We start from the raw sequence: 26,984 nt of genomic DNA on the forward strand, positions 1-26,984 counted from the left end.
GGAGAAGGGTTGTCTTTACAGTTCGGAGACAGACGAGGGCAAAGGGAGGTTTGGAGGAAGGTGGCCTGAAATAGTGAGAAGCTAGTAACGGGCGTGGTACAAGGAACCGAAAGGATATGGAAGAAAGAAGGGAGGTCTGTGTAAGTAGCTGAAAGGATTAAGTGACTAGAAAGAATGCCGGTGTAAGTGAATGAAACGTGAGGTGTGGCTAGGTCAAAGGGCTAAGAGAAGACGGTTGGTGGAGCAAGGAAAAAGCCGTGGAAGTGGCTGGGGTCCGGGGCCGGCAGAGTGCCAGACGTGGCCGGAAGGCAGCGGAGCTGAGCGCAAAACTGAGAGTGTTCGGAAATTGGAAGACTTGGTGGCGAAAGAGGGTCAGGACTCAGATCCCACCTCGGAGAGTGGGCGACATGTCCGGGATGTGGGATCAGAGGCTGGTGCGGTTGGCCGTTGTACAGCAGCTTCGGGCTGTTTATGGCGTTAAGGTCAAGGGTGGCCGTGGGCAGTGCGATCGCAGGAGACAGGAGACAGCAGCCACGGAAATCGTGGTAAGTTCTGGGGAAAGAGATTTAGGTTAAAAAAGGAGGGGGGTGTATTCCCTACCATCACTTATTACCAGGTCATGCTAAAATGTTCATTCTGTATGGATCCAAAAGAGAATATGTTTAAGTGTGTCAACTTCAGCAACACTGACATTTTGAACTAGATAATTCTTTGGGGGGCATTGGGGTTAGCTGTTCTGTGCATTATAGGATGTTTAGCAGCATCTCTGGCTTCTATGCACTAGATGCGCGTAGCGTGTCCCAATTGTGACAAATAAAAATGTCTCCAGATACTGCTAAGTTATTGTATTTTGAACAAGTTGCACGTGGGAAGGGAGACAAACACTACCCCACCACCACTGTTTGAGTAATATTTGGAGAGGAACAAGGGGTACCAGTATCTTTTTTAAATGAATCAGTAGATGAGGTGTGACAGTATTAGAAATAGGCTTTAGATAATAACTTTATATTCACCTATTTGAAAAGAACATGCTTGCTGCTTGGCTATATCATATTTTTGAGACATAAAGGTTTTTTTTTTATTAATGAGTAAATTGAGAAACCACAGTGGAATGATTCAGAAGCTGTTGATTTTTGGGTGGTTGAGGTTAGGGGATTTCGAATGAGATTTTAATATCTACAGAATCGTCAAGAATTTCATTGTGAAAAATAAGTTGAATATAAAGCATTTTGTTTTAGATTTACTTGCCTAATTATATGGTGCTTTCTAAATACAGATGAAAACTAAAAATTAATTTTCATAACTCTTAATAGTTTATAGTTTCTGAAAGAAAATAAGTACTTGGAGAAGAAAACTGACAAATAATTTATATTCCTCTTAACAGCTTATAAATTCTGGAGAAATTATTTTTGTTGTTTGCAACTTATTGGCAACATATTTGTTTATATTTAAAAACTAAGTGGTTTCTTCTGATTGTAAAACTGGCTTTCCAAGATCTCAAATATAGTAGGTTTTGTACGTATATGAAAGAATTTGTATGCAGATTTTTTTCTTACCCCTCAAGAAAAACTGACACTTGGCCTTTAGAGTCAGATAGACCTGAGTTTGATTCCTGCTCTACCCCTACCTGGGGTGTGATCTTGGGCTGCTTGTCCTAAGCTTTAGTTTCCTACTCTATAAAATGGGAATGGTATCTCTCGTTGAGTTGTTTAGGGGATTTAAAAAAATTATAAGATCTGTAGATGAGACTAGCACACGATGCCTGTCGCATGCCACTAGTTGTTATGATAATCAGAGGTCCTCATCCTAATTGGTAATCATGCTAAAAACCCTAATAAAAATATTCTAATAGAGAAATACAGAAGATCATTGTGTTAACACGAACGTGATCTAACATGTTAGGTAATTATTTGAATACTAGATTTCTTTGGCTCTTTGGTGTTTGTTATCTAATGATAGTTTTGAGCTCTTTAAGAAACTTGCTAGACATCTTTTTAAAGATGGTATTGTAAGTGATGTTCTAATACATAAAATTTTTAAAGCATGTTATTAGTTTTATTCTATGAGATTAAATTATAGCACTTACTTGTGAAGCCAGTTATTGAGCGTAATGAGACTTGAAAAAAAAAAACCCTGAATTCTGGTTATGTAAGACATTTGTAAACTTACAATCAGCTTCAGCATCTGATTTATTTTTGCATTTTGTTTGGTTGCACAGTATCAAGAAAATTCTGATTTACCCAAATAAGGGGTTGCCCATACTAAGTTTTTTTTTTTATTTAATTTTTTTTTTGGCTGCACCATGCAGCATGCGGGATCTTAGTTCCCCAACCTGGGATGGAACCCGTGCCCCCTGCAATGAAAGCACGGAGTCTTAACTACTGGACCACCAAGGAAGTCCCCCTAACTTTTTTTTTTTAATAGCTCACCTTGAAATAATTGTAACAGCAACAAATATTCTTTGAATGTTTGCTTTGTCAGACACTGATGTTTTACATCTTTTAATTCATTTAATTCTCTCTGCAACTCTATGACTTAGGACCTATATAAGGATACTGAGGCACAGAGAATGACCATTTAATCCAGGTCACTCAGCTAATGGGCCAGGGTGGGGGACTCGGGGCCGCAGGGACTAACGCCCAGCTGAGTCTGCGGGGGGGGGGGCAGGAGGGGCGAGGAGAAGGGTTGTCTTTACAGTTCGGAGACAGACGAGGGCAAAGGGAGGTTTGGAGGAAGGTGGCCTGAAATAGTGAGAAGCTGGTAACGGGCATGGTACAAGGAACCGAAAGGATATGGAAGAAAGAAGGGAGGTCTGTGTAAGTAGCTGAAAGGATGGAAGAGCCAGGATTTAAAACTTGGCAGTCCTGACACTAGGAGCCTGCTCACTTAAGCACTATGCTACACAGTCTTTTCTATATTTGTCAATTAAATTGAGCCAGCTACTTGAAAAAGGACTAGTAAGATTTTGTCAAATCATTAAGAATACTGAATGATTTTGGCTGTACCGTGGTTTGCAGGATCTTAGTTCCCCGACCAGGGATGGAAACCAGGCTCACAGCAGTGAAAGCGTGGAGTCCTAACCAGTGGACCGCCAGGGAATTCCCTGAATGATTTCTTATTATAAATAACAGGTTAAATAAGGTACTCTTACAACACAAGTGCTTCAAGAGCATTCATGGAGAGCAGATGTATCTAAACTAAATTAACATATGAGTGATTAGGTATGCCCACTTAATCTAATTTCATATAAGCAGACATATATAGGCTTGAATTTTTTTTAAATTTATTTATTTATTTTTGGCTGCATTGGGTCTTTGTTGCTGGGCACGGGCTTTCTCTAGTTGCGGCAAGAAGGGGCTACTCTTGGCTGCGGTGCGCAGGCTTCTCATTGCGGTGGCTTCTCTTGTTGCAGAGCACGGGCTCTAGGCGCTCGGGCTTCAGTAGTTGTGGCACACGGGCTCAGTAGTTGTGGCTCGCGGGTTCTAGAACACAGGCTCAGTAGCTGTGGCGCACAGGCTTAGTTGCTCCACTTGCGGGCATGTGGGATCTTCCTGGACCAGGGCTCGAACCTGTGTCCTCTGCATTGGCAGGCGGATTCTTAACCATTGAGCCACCAGGGAAATCCCTTGAATTTACGTTTAAGTCCAAGGCAAAGCTACAACCTTCTTCATCAGTGACTCGTTTTTAAGAAGTTTGAATATATGCCCAAAGATAGTGGCAGATTCTTTATTCAGAGGTGTGCACAAACACTCAAGTTAACCAACATACAAATGTGCTCTTGGGATCTTCAAATGTATTAAAATTTGAATGCGAGTAATACATTCCACTCTGACTTTTTAAAATTGGTTTTGAAAGTACGACGTGAAATTTAAATTGTTTGCAGAATCCCTTCCTTGGATACCTCAGAACAGTTTGATTAGTACTCTCCCATAGAGTGTGGAAAAGAATCAGGTATAAAAGGAACCACCCTGATACAATTTTAGGAAGTACTGAGTGACAGGAATTACTGTTATAGGCCAATTTGGCCTTTTGTTCAAGTTAGTATTTATAAGGTGACCAACAGAAAGTTTAAGGTCAGTATTTATATAGTTACTAAAGGTGCTTGTAGTATTTTCCAGAAATGTTAGCATATTGGGCCAAATTCTGTTTAAGAATTTCCTTACTGAACACTAAATGGATTGATTTTCTGTTGTGGGATTGGAAACTGTTGTGGGATTGGAAACTGAGGGCGTTGTTTAAGGGCAATGACTCTATCTTGACCATTTTTGTTCTCCCAGCATCTAGCATAATATCTAGTATAAAGTAGTTTTGTTTTTGTTTTTTTTTTTTGCGGTATGCGGGCCTCTCACTGCTGTGGCCTCTCCTGTTGCGGAGCACAGGCTTCGGACGCGCAGGCTCAGCGGCCATGACTCACGGGCCCAGCCGCTCCGCGGCATGTGGGATCTTCCCGGACCGGGCCACGAACCCGCGTCCCCTGCATCGGCAGGCGGACTCTCAACCACTGCGCCACCAGGGAAGCCCTAAAGTAGTTATTTTTTAACAAATATACTTGATGTAATTGTTTTCTGTGTCTCGACCAATAGTTTATTTCTGCTATCTTGTTTTATTTTGTGAGGTTTTTAATTTGCCTAATGTTTAAGAAAACTTATATTGAGCCTAATATTTGTGTTAGAGTAACTGACTTTGTCATTTTAGGGTAAAATATTTGGAGTACCTTTTAACGCATTGCCCCAGTCTTTTGTTCCAGAATATGGACATATTCCAAGGTGAGCAAACTTTGAAATGAAGAGTAAATATTTCAAACTGGTATTGGAATGTTTAACAATAAATAGTTGAATGGCGCACAAAATTAGTTGGAACTAGCAAATGATTTTATTTCTCAACTAATGTTAAAAGTTGTTTTTTAAACTTTTGCATATTTTAACTTTTAATTTGTACTCATTTTCAGGATTGAATTTTAAGGTTTAGTAATGAATAAATGTTAGAAAGCAAATTATTTTTGTTCTAAGGCAGAGTTTTCCGTTGTGTACCTATGTTTTCATTGCTGTTTTGATGATACTCAGTAATATACTAAACTACCAATTCATTTATAATTTTAATATTTTTTATCTTAGAAATGTTGGACAAAAGAATATTTAGCTGTCGGAGTATTTGTGAATATAAATTATTTAACACTTGAGCTTTTCTGTGTCACTATTTGTAAATAACCTTTTGGACTAACTGCGTCAGAAGTTGCTAGGGAAGTTTACGGCTTAAGAAAATAGTTTAAAAATGCATAGTAGAAAGATACTACCTTAGCTCTTACTAATTCATTTCCCCTCTATCCAAAGTAAGGTTCATTCTGGCTACTCTAGTCTAATAACTTAGGTTTTTAATTGGTGCATTGTCCAAAAGTATTTGTTGAACACCTTGCTGCCTTAGAACAATTTTCCCTCACTCACCCTATAGATACAGATTCAAGATCTTCATGAGGTAACCACTTACTATTTTGCTTTTTAAATGGCCTATGAAAGGTTTTTTTAAATGATGATTTTCAGCGTTTAGAATTGCAGTCATATCTCTAGTAATAATGACTAAATCTTTGTTGTAGTTTCTTTGTCTGCTTTTTTAAAAAGAAAGTTTTTCTGTCAGTTACTCTGCAACATTCAGCCACTATGCACCAGTACAGTGCTTTCATTTACTTGCAGCTGACATCCATTCAAATTTTTTGTTACCAGCTGTTACCTAAGCGTCTAAAGCCAATATTGATTGTTAAAAATTATTCAGTATAAAGAAATTGAGCACACACCTCTAAATGTGTGAAGGATTGTAAGGACTGGGATGGATATATCTGACTTTCTGACAGGTAATGTTGGTGAGAAAAAAAAAAAGCCTTGCCTTATTTTTGGGCAAATGTAGTTGATGGTAGGTTTTTTAAGCTATGTGTGCTGTGCAAGATCACCTGTGGAGAGAGAATAGGTAAAGAAATGGAGAAGGCCTTAGAGCCCTGGTTGATCCTAGGATGGAGAAGTCTGGCAGAAAAAGAGGAGCCAGAAAAAGTTTGAGAAAGAGCAGTCAGGGAGACAGCAGAAATTCCAAAAGTGTAGTGAAGAAGAGTATTTTCAGGGCCATCACGGAGTGGTCGAGTGTATCAACTGCTGGTAGGACAAGCAAGATAAAGACAGTGAATTGACCATGGATTTGGCAAGGCAGAGGCCATTAGTGATCTTGATGGAGTAATGGGGATGAGTCTGATTGCAGAGGGTTGAGCAAAGACTGGGATATGAAGAAGGGAAGGCAGTAAAAAAAGACAAATCTTGTGCTCTGAGCTGAAGCAGAGAAATGGATTAAGATTGGCAAGGATCAGGGATTGAGCAGGCTCACTGAAGTTGTCATGGGTAAAAAGATGGGCTTTAGAGAAGAATTTAGGAAGCAAGAAGGAAAACTAAAAGTAACCTTCTATCACAGAGATTAAAGGGATTTGTAGCATCAGAACTGAAAGGGGTGTAGTCTCTGGCAGGAGAATAGGATTTAGTGAGATGTGTGTCTTACCACCTAAAAAGAGTTCTCTCTTTCAGTTTTCTTGTTGATGCTTGCACATCTTTAGAAGAGCATATTCATACAGAAGGGCTTTTTAGGAAATCAGGATCTGTTATTCGTTTAAAAGCACTAAAGGTAAGCATATTCTTGAACTATAATTTTTCATTTGTACCACTTTTTAATTTGGTTTTTAGGATTGAAATATTTAGAACTATTACATGAATTATGGACAGAAATTGAGTTTGCAGAAAGCTTTTTTTCATGGCAGAAGAACCCTTTTTCTTTTTTCCAAAATGTATATCATTTATATAATGCTTTTTTAAAAAATTGAGGTATAATTGACATACATTTAAGGTGTACAACCTGATGTTTTGATATATGTATATGTTGTGAAATGATTGTCATAATCAAGCTATTTATATTATATAATGCTTTAAAAGTTTACAGAGTACTTTCAGATTCACGGTCCTTGTTCCTATAACGTACTATATGAAATGAAAATTTTTTTTTAATTTTGTTTTTAGCCTTCTAAAGAGAAGTGATAAATACTAAAACAAGAGTTAAGAGAAATGTATTAAAGAAAGCTCTTTAGAGTATAAGAAAGGATACTTTATTTGCATTAAACCCTTAAGCCCCCGAACGCTCAAGATTGTTGTATTTATTTCAGAATAAACTGGATCATGGTGAAAGATGCCTGTCTTCTGCTCCTCCTTGTGATATTGCAGGGCTTCTTAAGCAGTTTTTTAGGGAATTGCCAGAGCCCATTCTCCCAGCTGATTTGCATGAAGCACTTATCAAAGCTCAACAATTAAGAACAGAGGAGAAGAATAAAGCTACATTGTTGCTTTCCTGTCTTATGGCTGACCACACAATTGATATATTAAGATACTTCTTTAACTTTCTCAGGAAAGTTTCTCTTAGGTGAGTAGTAATTAAAAGTTTTGGGAGATGGTAGTTTAATTTCTCTACTAGCTAGATTTACCCTTATGATAAGAAATTAAATTTTGTTTGGCATGGAAATTTTTCTTAAAAATATTATATTTCTCCTTACTATAAGAGGTATACCCTGTATCATTTAAAAAAACAATATACCAAATATAGTATTTCCTTGCTGTCTTAGGGTTGTCATGGTGGATGCCTTAATGGCTTATTGGTGTTTAGAGGCTTCTTAGTCCATTGAGTGGCTTCAAATTATTGTGTTTCTAAAATATTTGCGATTTGCTTTTCAAATTTTTCCCTTCTCCCTGCTGTCATTGAGACTGCTTGTTTTAGACATACTTGGCTGCCTTCAGTACTTTGAATTTTCTGTGTGTGGGTTTGAAAAATCAAAGAAATGTGTTCAATTTGTGTGGAAAAACAAAGCGTGAACTCTATGGGTAGCAATGTTTTTATGACATATATTTAAGCACAGAGAGGCTGTGTATTTCTGGTTCTGTCTTATTTCAAGCCAGTCATGTAGATGGGTAGATGAAGGATAACTGTATCTTGATTTGTGTTTAACTGATAAAATAAGAGGTCTGCAAAATGTGCCCAATATGTTATTTTAACTCTGTATTTTTATCTTTAGCTCCATCTCATAAAACCTTTTTTCCTTTAAGGTGCAGTGAGAATAAGATGGATAGCAGCAATCTTGCTGTGATATTTGCACCAAATCTTCTTCAGACAAGTGAAGGGCATGAGAAGATGTCTGCTAACACAGAAAAAAAGCTACGATTGCAGGCTGCAGTAGTACAAACTCTTATTGATTATGCATCAGATATTGGTAAGATGTAGTTGTATTATTAAATAATGGGATTTGTTTAAATGAGGGAGATCCCAGCTTTTTCTAAGTGAACTATGAAGACAACTGTTAGAAAGTGGCTATATACTATTTAAATGTTTTGAGGGGGAGTAGAGGAACAATCTTAATTGTGAACATTTTCGTTTAGGACATGTTCCAGATTTTATCCTAGAAAAGATACCAGCTATGTTGGGTATTGACGATCTCTGTGCTACTCCATCACTAGAAGGCTTTGAAGAAGGTGATTATGAAACTCCTGGTGACTGTAAGAGAAAGCGAAGACAAAGTGTAGGAGGTAAGCGGTCATGGCAGTCCTGTTTGTGGACGTACAGCAATTTGCTTTTGCCTGAAATGTGTTTGAACATAAAAAAGCATAAGCTATGGTGTATGCCTTTTTGGTGCTTACAGCATAGTTGGAGAGGCATGACATATGCATGTGAAAAATAAAAATGACAATATAATCTGATATTATGTGCTAGATGTTTAGCACAAACATAAACTGCATTCCAGGGAGAAAAGTTCCCTGGTTGTAATGACCAGGGACACTATAAAAAGAAAGTTAAACTGAACCTTCTTGAAGAATGGGTAGAATCTAGGAGAACTGGGTGGAGGGTCAGAATATTTGTATCCTATTCGAGGATGCTATGAAGAAAGATTTGTGTAAGCTAGAAGTAATCTATGTCTGTGTCTGTAAGGTAGGAGTAATCTATGTCTGCATGACTTGAGTGGCTCATCCTAGGGATTAGGATGGTATTATGATAAGCTTAAGCATTAGAACATTAAACTGGGTATTGGAGAACCATTGAAGGTTTGGAGAGAGGCATAACATGATTACACTATTTTAGAAAATCATCTGGTTTGGAGAATTGAGACTTGGAGGTAGGGAGAATAGTCAAAAATGTGTGGCAGTAGTCCATGTGTGAGATCATGACTTGAGACAATAATATGAATTAGCAGTATGAACTAAATAATGAAGGAAACATTACCAAGGAAGAATCAAAAAGAACCAGTTTCCTCTTGGTGGAATCAATCATGAGACTTCTTAATCTTCTTGATTGGGAAGACAGACTATTCCTCCAGTTGCCTTAGGAAATTTCTTATCTTTTGCGTATCAGAACCAATTTCTATTAACTGTCCGATGCCTTTTTGAATCTTTTGGCTGATATGGTTTTGCCTCCTCCTGTTTTTTTTTTTGCCTCCTTTGTAGATTTCCCCTATGCCTTTGTTCTGTAACAAAGTACTGTACTGTACAGTACAGTACTGTAACAAAGTACCACAAAGTACCACAAACTAAGTGGCTTAAAACAACCAAAATTGATTGTCTCACAGTTCTGGAAGCTAGAAGTCTGAAATCAAGGTGTTGCCTGGGCCATGCTCCCTCTGAAACCTTTAAGGGAGAATCTTTTCATGCCTCTTCGGGCTTCTGGTGGTGGCTATCGATTCTTGCCATTCTTTGATTTGCAGCTGCATCACTTCAATCTCTGCCTGTGTTGTCATATGGCGAACTCCCTAGGTGTCTCTGTGATACCAATCACATTGAATTAGGGCCTACCCTAATGACCTCATTTTTCTTTTTTTTAAGTGAAAGCAGGTTTATTTTAGAGATACACACTCCACAGACAGAGTGTGGGCCATCTCAGAAGGCAATAGGTAGACTGTCTTGAAGGGCAAGCGCGGCCCTGAGGTGTGAGGGTCGTTAGTTTTTATGGGCTGGGTAATTTCATAGGCTAACAAGTGGGAGGAATATTCTAACTATCTTGGAGGAGGGGTGAAGATTTCCAGGAGTTGGAGTACCACCCACTTTTTTGGCCTCTTATGATCGGCCTCTGAACTGTCATGGCACTAGTGGGTGTACTAATGACCTCATCTTAACTTGAGTTCATCTGCATAGACCCTAATTCTGAATGAGGTCACATTCACAAGTACTGGGAGTTAGGACTTAAACATATCTTTTTGGAGCACACAATTCAACCCATAAAACTTCCTACGCCAAATTCAGATATTCTTGGATACAGATCATCTTTATTACCCTTTTCCCTTTGTGATTTCATTCACTCCTGTAAGTTTCACTTATTGCATCTAAATAGATGAACACTTAAATCTCTACCACTGTTATCTCACAAATGTCAAACCACTTTAGTAAAAGTCTCTACTAGGCAGACATCACACTTCTGCTTTTCCTTGGTGCTTGAGCTCAGCATTTTGAAATGATCATCTTCACCTTCTTTAAACTGGTTCTTCTCGAATTCTTTTTTCTATTAATGGTACCACCATTCTCTAGTCACAGCTTTAAGCCATAGGTGCCTAACTATTACTTTACCGTCTATATTCACAGAGTTTTCAGATTCTGTAAGATTCTATCTGCAGTGTTTACTGCATGTTTACTGTAAGAATTTCCTTCTTGGTCTTTGTGCCTCCTCCTTGAATCTGCCCTGCTTATTGCTGTCAAGGCTGATATTCTTAATATATAACTCTAATCATGTATCTCACATGCATACCCTTCAGAAACTTTCATTAATACTGATATCTGTAGCCTGGCATTAAAGATCTTTCATAGGATTGCTTTACCATGCCTTTCTACTGTATCCTATCTCTCCTTTATGCAGTCTATACTTTAGTCAAACTGCTTTCTTTATTCATTATTTTTAGACACTTTGTTCTTTTGCTTATACTTTTTGATATAATGTTTTACTTCCATCTACCTCTACTGTTCAAATAATATCCACTTGTCAAAACCCAGCCTAAATGTCTTATCCAGCAAGCTTCCCCCCTCCCTTTTAAAAATTTACTGTTTATGTATTTTTGTTGATCTGACATTGGTCTATAACATTATTGTAAGTTTCATGTGGACATTAAATTTTGACTTACGTATACACTATGGTGTGCTCACCACCAAAAGTTTCATTTCTATCCATCACCATACAGTTGACCCCCTTTACCCATTTCACCCTTCCCACACCTCTCTTTCCCTCTGGTAACCATAACTCAGTTCTCTGTATCTATGTGTTTATTTTGGTTTATTTGGTTTGTTCATTTATTTTGGTTGTTTTAGTTTGTTTGGGATTTTTATTCCACATGAGTGGAAGTATGCGGTGTTTGTCTTTGTCTGACTTATTTCACTTAGCATAATACCCTCAAGGTCCACCCATATTGTCACAAATGGCAAGATTTTGTCCTTTTTTATGGCTGGGTAGTATTCATTGTGTATATATATACCACATCTTCTTTATCTATTCATCCATTGATGGACACTTAGGTTGTTTCCTCCCCCTGCCCCATTTTATTTATTTATTTTTACATCTTTATTGGAGTATAATTGCTTTACAATAGTGTGTTAGTTTCTGCTGTATAACAAAGTGAATCAGTTATACATATACATACATCCCCATATCTCTTCCCTTTTGCGTCTCCCTCCCTCCCACCCTCCCTATCCCACCCCTCCAGGCGGTCACAAAGCACCCAGCTGATCTCCCTGTGCTATGCGGCTGCTTCCCACTAGCTATCTACCTTACATTTGGTAGTGTACATATGTCCATGCCTCTCTTTCGCTTTGTCACAGCTTACCCTTCCCCCTCCCCATATCCTCAAGTCCATTCTCTAGTAGGTCTGTGTCTTTATTCCTGTCTTACCCCTAGGTTCTTCATGACATTTTTTTTCTTAAATTCCATATATATGTGTTAGCATATGGTATTTGTCTTTCTCTTTCTGACTTACTTCACTCTGTATGACAGACTCTAGGTTTATCCACCTCATTACAAATAGCTCAATTTCGTTTCTTTTTATGGCTGAGTAATATTCCATTGTATATATGTGCCACATCTTCTTTATCCATTCATCCGATGATGGACACTTAGGTTGTTTCCTTATCGTGGCTATTGAAAATAATTCTGCGATGAACATAGGGATGCGTGTGTCTTCTCAAATTAGTGTTTTCATACTCTTTGGATAAATACCCTCATATGGAATGGTTGGATCATAAGGTGGTTCTAGTCTTAAATTTTCGAGGAATCTCCATAATGTTTTCCACAGTGGCTGCACCAATTTACATTCCCACCAACAGTGTATGGGGGTTCCATTTTCTCCACACCCTCTCCAACACTTGTTATTTCTTGCCTTTTTGATAATAGCCATTCTAACAGGTGTAAGCTGGTATCTCATTGTGGTTTGGATTTGCATTTCCCTAATAATTAGTAATGTTGGACATCTTTTCATGTGCCTGTTGGCCATCTTTGTCATAAATTAATTGTCCATATATGTATGGATTTATTTCTGGGCTTTGAATTTTGTTCCATTGATATGTGTCTGTTTTTCTGCCAATACCAGGCTGTTTTGAATACTATATAGCTTTGTAATATAATTTGAAATCTGGGAGTGTGATACCTTCAGCTTTGTTCTTTTTTCTCAGGATTGCTTTGGCTTTTCAGGAATTTTTGTGTTTCCATAGAAAGTTTAGGATTTTTAATTCTGTTGACATGAAAAATGTCATTGGGATTTTGACAGGGATTGCATTGAGTCTTTAGGTTGCTTTAGGTACTATGGACATTTTAATAGTGTTAATTCTAATAATGTATGAACACAGAGTATCTTTCCATTTCTTTGTGTCTTCTTCAGTTTCTTTCAACAGTGTCTTAGCATTTTTCAATGTACAGGTCTTTTACTTCCTTGGTTAAATTTGCTCCTAGGTACTTTATTCCTTTTGTTGTGATTGTAAAATGGGATTGTTTTCTTATTATTTCAAATAGGTTTTTAGTGGAGTCTTCAGGGTTTTATTTTTATATATATATATATATATATATAAACTATGTCCTCTTCATATAGTGACAGTTTTACTTCTTCCTTTCAATTTGGATATCTTTTATTTATTTTTTCCTTTCCTGTTTGCTCTGGTTAGGACTTTCCATACTGTATTGAATAAGAGGGGTGAGAGTGGGCATCCTTATCTTCTTCCTGATATTAGAGGGAAAGCGTTCACCTTTTTGCTATTGAGTATAAGGTTGACTGTGGGTTTATCATATATGGCCTTTATTATGTTGAGGTACTTCCCTTTTATACCCATTTTATTGAAAGTTTTTGTCACAGATGGGTGTTGAATCTTGTCAAATGCTTTTTACATCTATTGAGATGATCATATGATTTTTATCTTTCATTTTATTAATGCAGTGTATCATGTTGATTGATTTGCGGGTGTTTGATCCTTTTAATGTAGTGTTGTATTCAGTTTGCCAATATTTTGTTGAGGATTTTTGCATCTATGTTCATCAGAGATACTGGCCTATAATTTTCTTTTTTTGCATTGTCTTGCCTGGTTTTGGTGTCAGGGAAATTTGGCCTCATAAAATGAGTTAGCACGTGCTCCCTCCTCTTCAGTCTTTTGGAAGCGTTCGAGAAGGATAGGTATTAAATCTGTTTTGAATGTTTGGTAGGATTCACCTGTTTTGTTTTGTTTTTCGCCTTTGATTTCTTGATTGACCCAGTAGTTCAGTAGCATGTTGTGTAGTCTTCACATATTTCTGATTTTTCAAGCTTTCTTCTTGTAGTTGATTTCTAGTTTCATACCATTATGATCGGAAAAGATGCTTGATATGATATCAGTCTTCTTAAACTTATTGAGACTTGTGTCGCAAGTTATGGCCAATCCATGAGAATGTTCCATGTGCTCTTGAGAAGAATGTGTGCTGCTGTATTTGGATGGGATGTTCTGTATAAATCTATTGAGTTCATCTGGTCTGATGTTTCATTTAAAACTGCTACTTCCTTGTTGACTTTCTTTCTGGATGAACTATCCATTGATGTAAGTGGAGTGTTAAAGTCCGTACTGTTATTGTGTTGTCAGTTTCTCCCTTTAGGTCTGTTAATACTTGCTTTATATATTTGGGCACTCATATATTAGGTGCATATATATTAACTGTTGTTTCTTTGGTGAATTGTCCCCTTTATCATTATATAATGTCCACCTTTGTCTCTTGTTAACTTTTTTAGCTTGAAGTCATTTTTGTCTAATATGAGTATGGCTATACCCATTTTCTTTTGGCTGCCATTTGCTTGGAGTATCATCTTCCATCCCTTCGCTTTGAGCCTATGTTTGTCTTTAGAGCTGAAGTAAGTCTCCTGGAGGCAGCATATAGTTGGGTCTTGTTTTTTAATCCATCCAGCCACTCTGTCTTTCGATTGGTGAATTCAATCCATTTACATTTAGGATGATTATTGATAGATGAAGACTTAGTACTGCCATTTTATCTTTTGTTTTCTGACTGTTCTGTATCTCCATTGTTTCTTTGTGTTTCTGTCTGCCATTTTGGTTCGATGGTTTTCTATGATGTTTTTCTCAGTTTTCTCTTTTATGTTCTGTGTCTCTGCTCTAGATTTATATATATATATTTTTTTAAAATAAATTTATTTATTTTGTTTGTTTATTTTTGGCTGTGTTGGGTCTTCATTGTTGCACAAGGGCTTTCTCTAGTTGCAGCAAGCAGGGGCTACTCTTCATTGTGGTGCGCGGGCTTCTCATTGCGGTGGCTTCTCTTGTTGCGGAGCACAGGCTCTAGGCATGTGGGCTTCAGTAGTGTGGCATGTGGGCTGTAGAGCGAAGCCTCAGTAGTTGTGGCGCACAGGCTTAGTTACTCCGCAGCATGTGGGATCTTCCCAGACCAGGGCTTGAACCCATGTACCCTTCATTGGCAGGCGGATTCTTAACCACTTCACCACCAGGGAAGTCCCTCTAGATTTATATTTTCTGATTACTATGAGGTTTGTGTAAATTGTCTTACAGATAAAAGTCCTTTTTCTGCCAATAGCATCTTACTACCTTCATTTGCCTATATGAGTTTCATCCTTTTCCTTTTACCTTTCAGTTGTCTGAAATTGTCTCTTTATGTTTTGTGTTCTCTACCAAATTGAAGTAGCTATAGTTTTACTGCTTTTTTCCCTTTAACCTTTATTATAGAATTGTTTGACAGCTTATTTTGATATAGAGTTGCAATTTTCTGATTCTGTTTATCATCTTACTCAAAATTTTGTTTACTTTTGCCTTTTTGTTTTCTGGTGGAAGAGTTCCTTCCAGCATTTCTTGTAAGGCAGGTCTAGCACTGATGAAGTCTGTCAGCTTCTGTTCATCTGGGAAACCCTTTATTTCTCCTTCATATCTGAATGATATAGCTGACAGTCTTTAAATATTTTGAGTATGTCATTCCATTCTTTCCTGGCCTGTTGAGTTTCTTTGGATGGCGCCATTGTCTACTCATTCATCAAAGTCAGAATTCTAGACGTCCTTATCTGCTCTTTCCTCATTCGCACATCCCACTAAGTCTACCAAGTCTTATCACTTTGATCTCTTAAATACCTTTAATAATGCCTCCATTTCCATAGCTGCTACCTCAGTTAAGACCTTCTTCTCTTGCCTGGCTAATTCCCACTCTTCCTTTAGGTCTCAGCTTAAATACCAGTTCCTCAAGGATACCTCCTCTAACTCCACAGTCTAAATCCATTGTTATATTTGTACTTCACACTATTTACCCATTTGTCAATAGGTATTTATTTCCTTAGTATATTTAATGTTTGTTTCCTCCAATAGGATAAGTTTTGTAAAGGTCACTGTTTCATATTTTGGCCACTGTTGTATCTTCATTGTGTCTGACACATAATAGGTACAAAATAGATATTTGTTGAATGACTGAATAGCATACTTAGAATAAACTTTAGCTAGTTTGCCTGTCTCCATCCAAGGAGGCTTACCCCCCAATAAGTCTGTCATACTGCTGCAGGTTTAGTGATTTTCCTAAAGTGCAGAAATGATGACTTTGTTCCTTTTTGCCTTTGGAGAAGTTCAAGTTCTTCAAAATGATACACAGCCCTGTTCTGCCTAATACACAAGACTTATCTCTTACCATATCCACTGTTCACTATTTGCTCTAGCAGTATCAAACTCCTGGTTTCTAGTATACATAAATTCTCTTTTTTCTTACATACCTTTGCATATACTAGTCACCTTGCCTGAATTCTACCTTCCACCCTAATCAACACCTACAAATCCTTCAGAACACTGTCCAGGTTTTATTTCCCTTGCAAAGATTCCTCTCTTAATGCCATTTCTTTCCTTCCTCAAAAGGTAATGATTTCCTTTTCCATACTCTTTCTATACATTATAGATACTTGTTTAACAGTTCATTCTGTATTTATTTATTTGTATGTTTTTTGTTTTTGTTTTTGATGTGGACCATTTTTAAAGTTATGTTTTTAGTTTTTTGACTGTGAGACATGTGGGATCTTAGCTCCCCGACCTGGCATCGAACCCACACCCCCTGCATTGGAAGGCAAAGTCTTAACCACTGGACCACCAAGGAAGTCTCTCATTCTGTATTTAATGTCTTTCTATTTATCTATTTATTTATTTTTTGAGAGATATGGGAGTATAAGAGGGGAATGGAATACAAATATATCCTTTAGTATTTTTTGCCTATTTTGAAATAATTCCTTTTACTTTACCTTAAGTGACTTTAAAACATATAAGCTGATATAAACTTAGATGCTAAAAGACCACAAATAGCAATATGAATTATTGATAAAAGTTAGGTAACTGTTGTTATAATTGATTATATGATTATAAATATGCCTTGCATTTCAGATTTTGTTAGTGGAGCATTAAATAAACTTAAATCTAACAGGACACCCTCTATTACACCTCAACAGGAAAGAACTGGTAGGTATTATATATATTTATTTAAGTGGACATTTATATATATTATACAAAAATTAATTACGATAATGATTACCTAACTTATTTTGTTTAATCAATTCCAAATGTAATTTTCAGTGAAGATATTTTACTATAATATTATGACATTGGATATATATATGTAATACATAATATATAATTACATTGAATATAATGAACCTAAAATTGTAGGTATGAATTTATTTTAGTCTATTGTTATATCTTTGATCTTCTGAATCATGTTCTTCCATTTGTAAGTTGGATGATATTGAACATGTGAAAATAAATCTCATTTTTATTTTAGAACCAGAAGTTTATTAATATTTGTTCCAATTTTTTTTTTTTTGGTTTGTTTGTGGCTGAAATTATTCAACCCAGTAATAGAAAATTTGATTACTTGTTTTGTTTTCTAGATTGAAGACATTAACTGGTTAATACTCAGTTATGATGAAAATCAAAAATATTTAGATCAGTTTTTGTTTCAACACCTTGATTATAATTTTTCTTGCCTATTTAATACTCTTTAATGTGAATTATATGCATCTTTTAGTCTATTTGGTGTTGAAGTTACTAAGAGTCTGGCCTCTTTGCAACTTCACTGTTTTTATTTTAAGTAATTGCATAGTGTTAATTTAGTTTTATAATATATATTTGATAATGTTAATGTAAACATATCCCCCCCATTTTTGGTTCTAAGAAATAGCTTTATAAGAAGAAATTATATAAAGTGTTTGTATCTTATCAACTTTGTGGGAGAAAAAACAAGTTTTCTTTTTTTCAGCCCAGCTATCCATTTCACCAATGATTCTTACACCAAATGCTAAGCGTAAACTACCGGTAGATTCCCATGGTTTCTCAAGTAAGAAAAGGAAGTCCATCAAGAACAATTGTAACTTTGAGTTGTTGCCAGGTAATCTCTTCAGTAGCACTTCTACACCAGTATCAGGTAACAAATGGAATTTATATAATTGGGTTATAAACATTAACATGAGTGCCTATTCTGGGCAAAGTGCTATTTCATATTAATATGACCCTTTAGGAGCCAGAGTTTTATTCTCTGTTTTGTCAGATCTCTGAATTTTATAAAGTCCCCTAACTTTTAAAATAGACAGTGGTTCAGTATAATTTGTGTGTGTGTGTGTGTGTGTGTGTGTGTGTGTGTGTGTGTTTTACTGCCATGCCTATTGAAAGTTATGGGTCACTGTGGATAGGATAGCACTTGTGCTCAGGTTTTACGTGATTGAACATCCTAAATTCTACTTTAGTTACTTCTGGATCTGTAGATGTGGCTGGATTGCTGTCTTTTGTTGAGTTGAGGTCACCAGCGTTTGAGCATCTCTGAATCCAGAGTAGGGGTGTTACCATTGAAGTACCATTGTGGGTTAATTTGGGGGGCGGTATTTTTAAAGTTTTATACTCAAGTGGCTTTTATAAAAAGCCATCCTTATGGCATGGTTTCCACATCCCTTACCAGCCCAGCCATTTTATTCCAAATGAAATACAAGTTCCTAATGTGGCCAACCAGAGCCTTCAGAGAAAAATATAATCATGCTAATTTGAATACCAAATTTTTGTTAGTGTGATCTTGGATTGAGTCGGCTCCTTTAGCATGTGTAGAATACAAGTTGGCTCGTATTAACCTGTGGTCAACCCAAAATGAATTGAAACTCTAAGCCCAGAGTCTTCCATCTCATATTTGTGTCACATTTAGACAAAATGTGAGTAGCCTCTGATTCTTTTAGATTTTCTTTGGTTTCAGACAATGATAAGAGTTTCAGTTTGAATTTGTTAGCTGGGTTATGAGTTTTTCTTCCCAAAAGCCTCTCTTTCGCTTTTGTTATCCGAAAGGTTTACATTTTCCTTGTTTGTTTTATTAAAAAGGTGAACAGAATAGCAACTTGTTCTCTATGGTCCTTCAGGTTCTCTGTGGTTCATTAAAGTGTAATGATAAGAACAATGAAGCTATGTCTGTAGTTCTATCGGTATTCACAGGCTGGAGACTTAAACTCCTTTAAAGTAACTTAGTGTGTTTTTAGTATTTAAAGGCTTTCTGCTTTGGAGGACTACTTCCAAGTGACAGATGTGAATCATAGTTCTACCTGCCTTTGTTTATTAGCAATACATCATCTTCCCCAAGAAATGAACCTGCAGATTCCTTCTCTCCAAGTTCCCCAAAAATAGATTAAACATTATGTTACTGTAACATTAGTATGAGCCTGCTTAACCAGCGAAACTTCTTTTATAAAAAAATTAACAAGTTCAGCATCAGTAATTCTATTATTTTAACTCACCATTTTTCTTTGACCCTTTCTCAGCCACAGTTCAGTAAATTGCATCTGCAAAATTGAAAATGAGTTGGTTTCTAAGTTTGGATTATAACAGATATGATGCTTTTCTTTAATATATGTAGGCAACAATATGAATCTACAATCCACAGTGTACTTATTTTTAATTATTTTCTAATATGTGTTGTAACTGTGTGTTATTCCATCTATTCTGACTGTGCCTCCTTGTCACCACTGATATATTTTCAAGATAACTAGACTGCAGCCCTAGAATAAAGCTACCTATGTCACATTGGATATATCATATTGCCTCCAAGCTTTCTTTTTAGCCAAATGCACCCAAAAAGTCACTGTAATGGTTGTATTATTTTCTGGTTTTGTAATTGAAAAAACATGGATATTTCTGTATGGGGACCTGTGAATTCTTTATCGATACCAATGATAAGTTGAGAGGGTTCATGTTTGTTGAATGTATCCTGGGCAATATTCAAATACAAATCAAATGTATATGGAGCCTTTACTCATAACTATTATACTTTTCCCTAATTTTTTATTATAGTTGGTTTCATGGTATAGTGTTAAATAACTTAATCAAAATGAGCTGTTGTAACCTCCAGTTGTTATCATGGAACATGGCAGTAGCCAAGTGGTTAGGTGTATGTTATAGATCATCGGTTTTTGTTTGTTTGCCAAAAATTTTGGACAAATTGCACTCCAGAGTCAGGTAGACAGCAAGTTGGCTAGCAGGTGCATACTGGGTACTCAGATACTAAATTGTTTTTCAGTAGTTTATTTTTGATAACAGCATTAATTAATCTTATGTACCAGGTACTGTGCTAGACATCTTATATACGTTACAGTAATATTTATATTCACCATAGAAGTCCAATTTTAGAGCCTAAAGCCATTTAGTAAGTGGTGGACAAACTCAAGTCTGTCTCGAAAGCTTGCTCCTTATCCAATCTGCAACAGTGCCCACCCCTCCCTTGTGGTATTAAAAGAGTTTAAAGCAAAACTCTAATATAAAAATAATGTTTAATCTGACCTTTAATTGGTAACTAAAAAGTAAGAAATAGATTTTTTTTTTCAGTTGACTTGGGTTATTTTACCCCTGAAGATTCTAACCAGAAATTATGTGATTTTGTGGTTGTTTAGGGGTGGAAATTAAGACTTCAAATCTAATTGCTATTAATATTTTATACTTTGAAAAGAAAATGAGTATGTGTGGTCTATCACGTGTGGTTATTTTTATAGTTCACTTTGATACAAGCCCAGAAGGGTCATCTCAGAGTTCACTCTCTCCTGTCGCCGTCAATGGAAACCATTTGATCAGTACAGGTGTGCTAAGGCGAAGTAAAAGGCTTGCAAGCAAAAAAGTTTGCAGGTAATTTATCCAGGTTGGATAAAAATTTGGTATATACAGTTAATAAAATATTTTGTGTCTTTCTACTGAGAATCATAATTTTTAAAAATGCCCTTTGCCTTTATAGTCTTATTAATCAAGTGCATATCCTCTAGAGAAAGATTCCTAATTTGAATCCATTTTGCTTGCTTAAAATCCTATTTTATGTTGATGTGTGTAATTTTTAAATTTCCTGTTAATATAAAAAGCTAGTCTACCCTAATGATTCTTGTTTATAAGTGACTAAACTCTGGTGATAAACAGGAAAGTTTATTTTATAAAATATTTGTATTTTTTATGCAAATACAATGTGTTCCTATATGGTATCTTAAACCTAAAAAATTATTACTCTATTCAATTACTAACAATGTGATTTGCTCTGGACTTTCAAACTTTATTTTGTAGGAATTCCAGTTCTTATGCTATAAACTGATGTTTTTAATTTGACTCTTTCTAGGGTGGAATCAGGAAAAGCAGACTGCTTCTCTCCTAAAATCAGCCGTAAAGAAAAGGTTCGAAGATCTCTTCGTTTGAAATTTAATCTAGGGAAAAGTAGCAAAGATGGAGTAAGTGTCTTTCACGATTTCATTGAAGTTTATATTAGGATAAAGCTGAAGACTTGATGCTAAAAGACTCTCTCAACCCTGCCTCTCTTCCATTTACTGTCCCATTCTTTGCTCTTCTTTATACCAGCCCTTACACTTGAGTTGTTATCTCCAGTTCCTCCTTTTCTATTCTGCTGAAATCAATTTCAGTGAAGCTTTCATCCCCAACACTCACTGAAACAGCTCTCATAAGATCACTCATGAATTGAGCATTGCTCAGACCAGTCCTCGTTAGCCTTGATATGTCAGCAGCATGTAACCTGGCTGATGACTTGCTCCTCTCTGGCATACTTTCTTTCCTTGCTTCAAGGACATATAGTCTCATGATTTTCTTCCTTCTTTGTCAGTTAATCTTCTAATTCCTTTACATTGGAGTGCCCAAAACTTTGCCCTTGGGTTTTTCTTTTCTCACTCCACTCACTCAGGGTGATCATCAGCTCTAAACATCATGTATATACTTATGACTTCAAGTTTATATCTCTAGCCCCAAATGCTCTCCTGAACAACTTGACTGTTTAACCGACCTACCTACTTGACCTCCCTACTTGGGTGTTGATCCCAAGTAGGGAGGTGTTGATATCTCAAGTGTAACCTGCCCCAAATAGAGCTCCCAAGATGCACTTCTCCACTGTTGGTATTTCTCCACTCCTCCCCGTCTCCTCCACCCACACTTCTATTCTACCTGTAGTCTTCACCATCTCACTTATGGCAACTCATTCTTCTAATCACTTAGGCCAAAAACCATGCAGGCATTCTTTTTTTTTTTTTTTTAACATCTTTATTGGAGTATAATTGCTTTACATTGTTGTGTTAGTTGCTGCTGTATAACAAGGTGAATCAGCTATACGTATACATATATCCCCATATCCTCTCCCTCTTGCGTCTCCCTCCCACTCTCCCTATCCCACCCCTCTAGGTGGTCACAAAGCACTGAGCTGATCTCCCTGTGCTATGCGGCTGCTTCCCACTAGCTATCTATTTTACATTTGGTAGTGTGTATATGTCCATGCCATGTATATGTCCATGCTCTCTCACTTCGTCCCAGCTTACACTTTCCTCTCCCCAAGGAGAGGAAACGGTCCTCAAGTCTGTTCTCTACATCTGCATCTTTATTCCTGTCTTGCCCCTAGGTTCTTCAGAACCACTTTTTTTTTAGATTCCATATGTATATGTTAGCATATGGTATTTGTTTTTCTCTTTCTTACTTCACTCTGTATGACAGACTCTAGGTCCATCCACCTCACTACAAATAACTCAATTTTGTTTCTTTTTATGGCTGAGTAATACTCCATGGTATATATGTGCCACATCTTCTTTATCCATTCACCTGTCCATGGACACTTAGGTGGCTTCCATGTCCTGGCTATTGTAAATAGTGCTGCAATGAACATTGTGGTACCTGTCTCTTTTTGAATAATGGTTTTCTCTGGGTATATGCCCAGTAGTGGGATTGCTGGACCATATGGTAGTTCTATTTTTAGTTTTTTAAGGAACCTCCATACTGTTCTCCATAGTGGCTGTATCAATTTACATTCCCACCAACAGCATGCAGACATTCTTGACCCCTCACTTTCTCTCACATGTACCGTCGAAACCATTAGGGAATCCTGTCTAACTTTTGCTTTCAGTCTATCCAGGCTGACTATTTCTCACCAGTACTACATTTCTAACCTTCTCTAAGTTATGTTATCTGGAACTTGGATTACTACAAGTTCCTACTAGTAGGTCTACCTGCTTCTACCTTGCTGCAGTACTAGAGCCAAAATTATCCTCTAAAAACCAGAGTTAAATCATGTCACTCCTCTGCTCAGAACCCTTCAGTGACTCCTTGCTTCACTCTGAGGGGAAAAAAAGAGAAGCCAAAGTTCTTACACTGATCTGCAGTGCCCCACATGATCTGTTCCTGGCCTCCCTCTTGGAGCTCTCCTCCTGCCACCCTCCCTTGCTGTCTCGGCTTCATTCACTTTTGCCTCCTGCAGTTTCTCAAGTGTGCCAGACCTTGCTTCAGCCTTAGAGGCTGCACTGGCATTTTCCTGCCCTGGAATGTTCTTCCCCCTCATACCTTCATGACTGTCGCTCTCATTTTTCTTTACTCACAAATCATCTGTTCACTGTGTTTAAAATTATACCCCACCCTTCACCACTCCGTATCCTCCTTACCCTGCTTTGCTTTTGTCCTTAGCACTTTTCACCTTATGTATTGTATATTATACTTTATAGTTTATTGTCTATCTTCTTCTGGCCTAAATCTGCCCATCAAGAATGTAAATTCCATGAGGTAAGATTTTGTTCTGTTTTTCTGTTTTCTTTCACTCTTGTGAACAGGTACTGGCACAGTCATCACACACAAAAAAAGTTTTTTAAGTTAATGTGTGAGGCTGTTTTATTTTAGATCATAAAATATCCACTAATAGCCAAGTCAAATGCTTATAATTTTCATCAGCATGCATGCAAGTATATTGTGTTTGCTATAAAATTGTTCCTCAATTATATACACACCTTTTAAAATCAGCTGTAGAGGATTTTGATAACTACAAAGTAATATTTTGAATTAACTAGGTTTATTTCTTAACCAAAACTTTTTCAATTTGTTCTGTACAGAATGTGTGTTCTGGTGTCGATAGATCTGAAAATGTTGGTCGACGACTTGCAAATCAACAAAGTTTAAAAAATAGGATTGAATCTGTAAAAACAGGTCTGCTTTTTAGCCCATATATTGATGAAAGATTAACAAAAAAAGGTATATTTACATGATATTGTTAGAGTTTTATCCCAAAAGCCTACTTTAGTTGTTTTTTAAAAAATTTTCTTCCCATTTTAGTGAGATATAGTTGACATATAACCTTTAGTTGTTTTTAATGATAAAATATATTAAGTAATTTACTATTCTAGAAATTGAAAATTCGTGTTTGAATAATGAAAATATTGGAATTGCAATGTATTTTTCTATGAATAATTGGAGGATCTTTAAAAATGTAAATATAAAGATGTTTGACATATTTATAGGTAAAAATTATCTCTTTTAACACAAATCTAGTTTATCGGAATTAAATGCTTAGTATTTAATTTGTCATGTATTTGAATAACATTTCAAAACTAGGTCAGATATAAATGATTAAAAACACTGAACTGCTTTATTTTAGGTTCAAAAAAGATCAGTAAGTCTGAGGAAAACTTATTAACTCCAGAGCGACTAGGTGGAAGAAATTACCGGATGTCTTGGACAGGACCTAGTAATTCAAGTTTTCAAGAAATAGATGGAAATGAAGCTTCTCCAATAGATGCAGTTCTTGAGGTGGAAAACTCTTCCTTGGAGCCCGATATGATGGTTGAAAAGTCACCTGTTAGGTCATATGAGCTTACCCCTTCTAATGTACACAGTAGGCATAATAACAACGTAACTGGCAGCTCTCTTAGTGGGGATGAAAATAACCTGACCACAGAGACTGTGGTGAAAATTCAGAAAGCATTTTCTGAATCTGGAAGTAATCTTCATGCATTGATAAATCACAGGCAGTCATCATTAACTAATGTAGGGAAAGTAAAGTTTAATGAATCATCTTCTATCAAATGTAGCACAGAAAAAAATCTATTTGAAATTAATAATTTCACTGTGATAGAGTCCAATGAACACCACACTAGTAAAGATGAAAATAGTTTTTCAGAAAGAGACTTCTCACTACATCAAACTCAAAAATTGGGTAGAGAAGCCACTATAAAATGTTACTCAACTCAGATGAAGATAGAACTAGAAGACAACATTCATTCGAATATACCAAAAGATTATTTAAGCAAGCAGGAATTGTCCAGTGATGAACAAATAAAGAAACAAGAGTCCCCAAGGGATACACTAAATACTAAATTAAAGGAGAATGAAAATATGATTGAAGAGAACTTACTGAAATGTGCAGCTTCTAGAGAGGACGTGGCTAGCACCTCTTCCTCAGAGCAGATTACGTGTAATAGTGCAAACCTGTCAAAACCTAGGCCTGTGAGAATTGTTAAACAGCAGTCACTGGTGGAAACATGTGATAAAACGGTTTCTGAACATTTACAAATGACAGAGCATGGAAAGGTTTCAGACCACATACAGTGGTTTAACAATCTTTCTTTAAATGAACCAAATAGGACAAAAGTTAAGTCACCTCTTAAGTTTCAGCGTATGCCTGTCCGTCAGTCTGTCAGAAGAATTAATTCTTTGTTGTTGTATGGTGGACAATCTCCAAGACATAAACTAGCAAGTCTTGGTGATGCTGCTTCTCCTCTGGTTAAATCAGTGAGCTGTGATAGTGCTCTTCCCTCTCGTGTAGAATGTACATCAAAAGATTCCTCTATTCCATGTACCAGATCAAGTCCTAAAGAACAGAAGTCTACATCATACAAACAGTCGAATGTTGATACGATTTCAAAATCAAGCATGGAGGTAACTTCTACATCTTTCTCACAAATGAAGAGGCACCCAAACTCTGGAAATGCTTCTCTTGGGTCCACCAGAGTTTGTAAGCAGGAAGTGATATCTAATGGCCAAATTAAGGTTCCCTTGGATGATCTGACAAATCATGATATAGTAAAATCTGTTGTAAATAATGATATGGGCTTTTCTCGTGGCATAAATAACAGGGTCCTTAGAAGACCATCAGATAAAGAGAGGGTCTGGTATAAAGGTTCTCCAAAAAATCCTATTGGAAAAGCTCAACTACTACCAACAAGTAGACCTGTAGACTTGTAATTGGTAAATGTTATACTACTTGTCATTAATGTAAATAAAATTAGCAATTGGTGATATGACTTGCAAGGTAATCTATGTGTTAGTTTATAGCTCAGAATGATTGGTGTGTGGTCAATTTTAATTTCATTGCACAAGCAACTTGAATTCTTAAGCTTGTATAAATGATGACTTTGTTTTTCTTAATTATGGCAATATTTAAACTTATTAATTTTATTGTCATCTCTCAAAGCAGAGGTTACACTTTACTTTTTTAAAGAAATTGTTGACTGGGTTTATAAGAAATTAATTTTTGAAAATTGCATGAATTTTATTTTTTAACATGCGATAGAAGAATGGAATGAGTTGTGCCTATTTCCTGTTACTCCTAAATCAGATGAGGTTTCTCTAAGAAATGTCTAACACAGAGAGAGAGAGAGAGAGATAAGCCCTGCAAATCTTATTTCCCAAATTCCATTAATGTTTATTGTCTTTATCAAAGTCCCGTGAAATTAATTTGTTTCATAGCATCTTAATCCTTTATTCCCTTTGGGTGCAGAGTAATTAGACATACATTGTCTATAGATGTGACAGTGTGTTCACTTGAACTAAGAATAATGGCTAATGCAGAATGATGACTCAAGTGTGCTCATATAGTATGATGCTGCAGAAGTAACTGTGACTTTAAAGCCATACTATGTTTTTTAAAGTTAATTTGCACAAGTACATTTATATCTGTTTTGTCCAATATAGAATTTAAAATATTTTAAGAGGGAGTAATTAAGCTTGGAAGATTTTAATCAAAGTGATTGCTTATATACAGATGCTTGATTTTAGACTTTGAAATAGTTGATGCACCTCTACATTTACCTTGGATTCTTACACTTTGGATTCCTACAGGAGCCTGTGATGGTTTTGTCGTGTGTGTAAATGTTATTTATTTAGCAAAGACATTAAAGATAACTTTCTGGAAAATGA

General features: G+C 36.4%; 1 protein-coding gene across 3 annotated transcripts; it reads left to right on the plus strand.

Annotated features, from left to right (window-relative positions):
- Positions 1–26,984, plus strand: ARHGAP11A (Rho GTPase activating protein 11A). Of its 3 annotated transcripts, none has more exons than XM_089907398.1 (12): positions 1–545; positions 4,696–4,766; positions 6,558–6,654; positions 7,187–7,440; positions 8,124–8,281; positions 8,448–8,594; positions 16,920–16,994; positions 17,791–17,955; positions 20,549–20,678; positions 21,154–21,262; positions 23,903–24,041; positions 24,445–26,984. In XM_089907398.1, the coding sequence occupies exons 1-12, from the start codon at positions 408–410 to the stop codon at positions 26,028–26,030; spliced, it is 3,069 nt and encodes a 1,022-aa protein (XP_089763524.1). In that variant the 5' UTR covers positions 1–407; the 3' UTR covers positions 26,031–26,984. The 3 variants fall into 3 exon arrangements, with proteins under 3 accessions (XP_089763524.1, XP_022443249.1, XP_022443248.1); XM_022587541.2 differs by having other exon boundaries at positions 2–545; positions 8,118–8,281; positions 17,791–17,919; XM_022587540.2 differs by having other exon boundaries at positions 3–545; positions 8,118–8,281.

This window comes from Delphinapterus leucas, chromosome 2, assembly GCF_059928025.1.
Source record: "Delphinapterus leucas isolate spDelLeu-1000000601 "Yukka" chromosome 2, BTC_Dleu_Yukka2, whole genome shotgun sequence".
Lineage (NCBI taxonomy): Eukaryota > Metazoa > Chordata > Mammalia > Artiodactyla > Monodontidae > Delphinapterus > Delphinapterus leucas.